This window comes from Gossypium raimondii, chromosome 3, assembly GCF_025698545.1.
Source record: "Gossypium raimondii isolate GPD5lz chromosome 3, ASM2569854v1, whole genome shotgun sequence".
NCBI classification, from domain to species: domain Eukaryota; kingdom Viridiplantae; phylum Streptophyta; class Magnoliopsida; order Malvales; family Malvaceae; genus Gossypium; species Gossypium raimondii.
In genome coordinates, this window is record NC_068567.1 from 54738659 (window position 1) to 54744386 (window position 5728).

Here is a 5728-nt window from a genome sequence, read left to right on the forward strand (position 1 = left end):
TTGATTAAAATAATCTTTCTACTCTCTTCCAAGAATCATAAATTGTTTTTGTGATACTAAAATTTCAATTTTTATCACTTAATTAAATATGTTTAATTACTAGATGCTATTCATAGAGCTAAACTTAAATTTTAATTGATATATAACTCTACTATTAATTAAGTGATAATTAATCTAAATAAATCCTTATTTTATGCTTACACCTTTTTTTATAATTAGACTTATTTTCAAAATAAAGCTCTATTTTACATTAATAAAATATCACAACTTTTCCTAATAGAATTACCATACATATACTATTTTATAACTAATAAATCTAAATTATATTATTATTATTATCATTATTATATTTTTAATATAACTACAATAATTTTTTTGTAGAACTATCATAATTTAAAAAAACAATTATAGTATCTTATTTTTAACTACTAAATCTAAATTAGATTACAAAATAAATCTATAATATAATATAATTAGCACATCTTTTTACCTAATCTATTCCATTTTCTAAATAATAAATCTAAATTTAATATAATTTCCAAAATTTTATTTTATTATAAATATAATATATTAATTCATTTTGTAGACTTCTTCTTATTTTTTTATACTTTAACTAAATCTAAATCTATAAGATAATTATCTAAACTCTTTTATTATAATATATTCCTTTTTCAACTAATAAATTTACATTTATTATAATTATCACAAATTTTATTTTAATATATCTACTGTGATATATTTTTCCACTTTTTAAATTGATTATAATTATTTCTAAATATCAATTTAGTAATATAATGAAAAATAAAAAAAAGATTCTTATTGATTTAAAAATTTCTCAAACTCGTACTTTTATAAATATTATAGATAATATATATTCTAATATTATATGTATAATATATTACAGAATTTGGGTGGAAATAAGAAAATTAAGAAGATTAAAATTAGACTTGAGATGGGAAAACATTTCTCTTAAAGTTTTTAGTTTGTTTCTAAAATATAAGTCATTAATCACGAAATTAGAGTAGTGAAAATAACATAAATTGGTTGATTGACTCTAACATTGATTGGCACCAATATTGTTATCAATATCCTCCTATTTAAGGGTTAGGGGACGGGCTATGGGTAATCCTAAATTTTGTATAAAAAAATGAATATAAGAGATTAATGTTACAAAAATAACATAAATTAAATCTAATATAGGCGCTTAATCAATGTATATTTTCCGTAACACTTTTCTATAAAAATTAATAATTTAAATGCAATAGTAAGTGAGCTTCCTATCTAATGGTCAAGGCTATATATAACCCAATAGGTAAGCCCGCCGACCTAATGGGTTGGGCACCTAATTCAGTTAATCAAATTATAAAGAATTTGTTACTAAATATAAGATTACTGATATTGCAAACTGCTAACCTAATATGTTAAACATATGCTGACCTAATTTAACTATATACACATATATTTTAGACATTTTTCCTAAGTACTCAAAGAGCAGCATTTTCTTTTTTTTTTGGTAATTTTGGAATTGAGCAGTGCACTTTCAGATTGTCCAAGTATGATCCACCTTGTACTTGGTTAGGTAATGTAACCCCATTGAAGGAAACTTGATATATTTATGGATAAGGTCAACTCCTACAAAAGCAGTTGCTTCCTTTTTTATTTTTTTACACCGAAAAACTTACAGCGTGTTTGGTTCGCTGTTTTCCCCCCCTCTGCATGCGTATTCCCCCCTATGCAGCAGGCCCACCAGGAAACGGTTGTTTGGTTCGCTGTTTTCCCATTCCCCGCCGAATCGGTTACTCCCCCATTACATTGATTGCGCGTAATAGGCATTGCGGCCCCTCAGCGCCGATTACCCATTCCGCGTCTTTCCCTTTTTTCTCTTCCGTTTTCTGCCCTCGTCCTCAACACTGTTAAAAGCTTCCCCAAAGTAATCGACAGAGTCCTCGACGTTGTCAAAAGCTTCCCCAAAGTCGATCCTTCCAAGGTCACCCCTTTTTCTCACATCCATTTCACGATTTATTGTTTGATTTTATATTTCGGTGCTTGGGTGCTTAGGAAGAAATGATTTTGAAGTTATTCTTTTCTGGAACTACTTGATATTTCACCCGATTTATAGTGTTTTATGTGCATTTTTGGGTTTCATCCCCAAAATTGAAAGCCAAATCTTTCACCGGTAATCAATCATTTTTATACAATTTCTTTTCATGCTCATGTTTCCTTGTTTGGGTTTCTTTCAAAATTTCTGAATCAAATTGCTGTAGTTATTGGTAGATATTAGAAGAAGTTGGTGCTGGTTTTGGCTTTGGGGGATTTGCATATACCCCATCGGGCGGCTGATCTCCCTCCCAAATTCAAGTCCATGCTAGTTCCTGGAATGATCCAACACGTCTTTTGCACTGGTAATCTTTGCATCAAGGTATCCCATCTTTCTTTTCCTTTCTGGATTTTTTTTTTTTGTAGCTGAAATCATAGTTGAATTTGGCTCCACTTCTTTAGCACTTCGGGTTTTATGTTTCTCAGCAAGCAATTGACTATATTAATTTTCTCTTCCTTTTTTAGAACTATGGATTGTTCATTCCTTTGTAGTAGTTATGCTAAATTTATGCCTAATTTAATCTGGATTTCATGTTTTTGCCCAATTATTTTCTCTTTGAGCTGTAATATGCGAAGAGATATTATTTGCTAGTTTAAATTTGGGAAAAGCAGCAGAAGCTACCATACCTGAATTATCAGTATTTTAAATGATCACCAGCAATTGTTTTATTTGATAATTGTAATTTTGATCTGAATAGCCATTGCTGCTACCTTGCATTTATACATGCAAAGAACGATTCATATCATGTTTGATCTGAAATGCGTATAATCACGTGTCAGATACTAGTTTGTGCCCAACTCTGACATGAGTATGTTCAAAATTTTCGAAGCTTTTCCGTATATTTGAAGGATTTTATCTCAATCCTCTGAATATGTGTAGGGCATATGTGCCACTTTTGAGAAAACGAGAAGAGTCCGTGTAGCATAGCATTAAGTAGGATTGAAGTACATATTTGGTTGAACTTAGAAACATGTAGGAAGTTAGTCACTAAGGGCTAGTTTCTCATTTCTTTTGAAAAGTGCTGTAAAAAAATGCTTATGAAAAATGCTTTTGAAAAGCTTGGTCTAAAATTTATGAGTTTACTATCTGTTTAGTATTGCTTATGGCTCTAAAAGCACTTTTGAAAAGCTGTTTTTCTCTTATTTGCATAGCCAACAACAAATCAAATGAACCTGATTTGTTAGCTTTAGCTTTATGGAAATTATGCCATAGTATTTCTACCAATTGAACTTTTACGATTTTTGTTTATCTTATTAAAATTACCACTGGCCCAGCTAATTCGGACTAAAATTTCAGGAAGTTCAAGATTACTTGAAGACACTTTGTCCTGACTTGCATATTACCAGAGGCGAATATGATGAAGATACAAGATATCCCGAGACCAAAACATTAACTATCGGACAATTCAAGTTGGGATTGTGCCATGCCATGGCCATCAGGTATTATTTTCTTCTTTCCGCTGGTATATAGTATTGGACTCTGCATTTTAAATCAGTAAGTAGTTTGCCATTGATGAGGATTATAATTTTATATTGAAGCATGCATCTCCTGCTGTGAAAAATATGTGATTTCATGCTAATGGTGTTAAATAAATATAAAAATAATCGTTCACGCCTTACATTTCAAGTTAAAATATGTTCTGTTTGGAAAACTTGTAGACAGAGATCTTGCTCTCTTTTTCTAAAGCTGCTAAAGGATGCACGAAGGATCTACAGTTTTATGCATTTGTAACTTGTGATTCTTGCGGTAAGTAGCGCCTAAAATTTGTTGGAATCATGTTGTGTTCAAGAACCATACAAGCACAAATGTAATCCACTAAATGCATAATCCCTGTAGTACTTAATTTACATTTGTTTAATATGTATTCTCATAATCTCGTTACTACTAGAAATCAATTTTTGCTTAATTTGTTGCAAATATTTTCCAGCATCTTTAAATAAATGTGTTTGTCTTCTCTTTCCATTTGGATTTGGTGTTGCCTTCAACTCCGAACATCCACGTCAAATAAAATGGGGTCTGTGGGTTGTTCACAAGCTAGTGCTGACTGCTATTTATGGCTCTATACTGTTTATGTACCATTCCAAGTGGAGAGAAAGGTAACCTAGTATGTTCATCTAAGTTACTTACAATTGCAAGTTGATTAATCATAGACTTATTGTTGCTTCTTTGTCCTTCTGCAGCAAGACCTGCATTCTACAAATATGTTGCCTTCATGTTCATCTTGAATGCACTAGAACTGTTTGCTTTACCTAGAGCTTCTTCCTAAAGATCAATATACCGATATTGTTGTGGGAACATATCCAAAAATGTAGAATGTGCTTTACCTAGAGCTTCTTCCTAAAGATCAGTTAGTCCTTGATTTTTTTTTTCAGTATGTACTATGTGTTATCAAGTAGATTTGGAGTTTGAATATCTACATCTAAATTATTTTCATTTCCAAGCAGAGATCTTTTCTGATCAATTTTCTTGTAACAAAATAAATAGTATCATTGTGTTTGTTATTGTAGAATTACAAGAGTCTTGTGAGTTTGAATGGCTCACAGGTTTGATGGAGTTTATTTTTAATTCTTTTTAATTTTTAATTATGTTTAATTATAATTAACACTACAAAAATTATCTCAACAAACGAAACAAAAAAAAAGAATTAAAATGCTACAAACAAATCATGTTTTCTTTAAAAAAAAATGAAGATATTTAACACACTATATTATTCAAATGGGTTTTTTAATAATAATTATTAAGTCATCAATTAATCAAATCCACAAAATCAATTATTTTAGATTATATTTTATAGTATTATATATTATGATTTTAGTAAATTCATATAAGAATATTTAATATTAAGAATTTTATTAAATTATATATTTATATTAAATTATATTTAATAATAATTATTTTAGATTATATTTTATAGTATTATATATTATGATTTTAGTAAATTCATATAAGAATATTTTAATATTAAGAATTTTATTAAATTATATTTTTATTAAATTATATTTAATAATTATTATTTTAAATTATATTTTATACTATTATATATTATAATTTTAGTAAATTCATATAAGAATATTTAATATTAAGAATTTTATTAAATCATATATTTTAATTAAAATATATTTAATAATAATTATTTCAAATTATATTTTATATATTATAATTTTAGTAAATTCATATAAGAATATTGATTATTAAGAATTTTATTAAATCATATATTTTAATTAAAATGTATTTAATAATAATTATGTTAAATTATATTTTATAGTATCATATATTATGATTTGAGTAAATTCATATAAGAATATTGATTATTAAGAATTTTATTAAATTATATATTTTAATTAAAATATATTTAATAATAATTATGTTAAAATATGATTAAATTATTTATTATTGATATTTATAATATTATTAAAATTTAATAACAATAACAATAATCATTTACCTAAACAAATTTCTGCTAAGGGTATTTTAGTCATTTTAGTTTTTTTCCTTATGCTATTACACCTCCATTCCATTCAACCAAACACAAGAATACTATTACGCCTCTATTCCATTACATTGAACCAAACAATTGATTTGCTATTACGCCTCTATTCCATTACGCCTCTATTCCAATACAGCGAACCA

General features: G+C 27.5%; 1 protein-coding gene across 11 annotated transcripts; it reads left to right on the top strand.

Annotated features, from left to right (window-relative positions):
* Positions 1-1649: 1649 nt before the first annotated feature.
* Positions 1650-4661, top strand: LOC105794754 (vacuolar protein sorting-associated protein 29). 11 transcript variants are annotated; one of them, XR_008194548.1, is made up of 6 exons: positions 1654-1987; positions 2265-2419; positions 3395-3537; positions 3757-3844; positions 4026-4194; positions 4279-4661. XR_008194548.1 is itself a non-coding variant. In XM_012624057.2 (5 exons), exons 2-5 carry the CDS (start codon positions 2363-2365, stop codon positions 4321-4323), a joined length of 303 nt encoding a protein of 100 aa, XP_012479511.1. In that variant the 5' UTR covers positions 1658-1987; positions 2265-2362; the 3' UTR covers positions 4324-4661. The 11 variants fall into 11 exon arrangements, 4 of the variants coding, with proteins under 4 accessions (XP_012479511.1, XP_012479512.1, XP_012479514.1 ...); XR_008194550.1 differs by having other exon boundaries at positions 1657-1987; positions 4133-4194; XR_001134118.2 differs by having other exon boundaries at positions 1659-1987; positions 2275-2419; positions 4137-4194.
* Positions 4662-5728: the final 1067 nt, after the last annotated feature.

Excerpts from the sequence above, each read along its gene's own strand:
- LOC105794754 (XM_012624057.2), top strand. The coding sequence starts at position 2,363 with ATGCTAGTTCCTGGAATGATCCAACACGTCTTTTGCACTGGTAATCTT. Across the intron at positions 2,420-3,394 it reads CTGGTAATCTTTGCATCAAG|GAAGTTCAAGATTACTTGAA; the intron begins GTATCCCATCTT and ends CTAAAATTTCAG. Across the intron at positions 3,538-4,136 it reads TGCCATGCCATGGCCATCAG|TGCTGACTGCTATTTATGGC; the intron begins GTATTATTTTCT and ends TTCACAAGCTAG.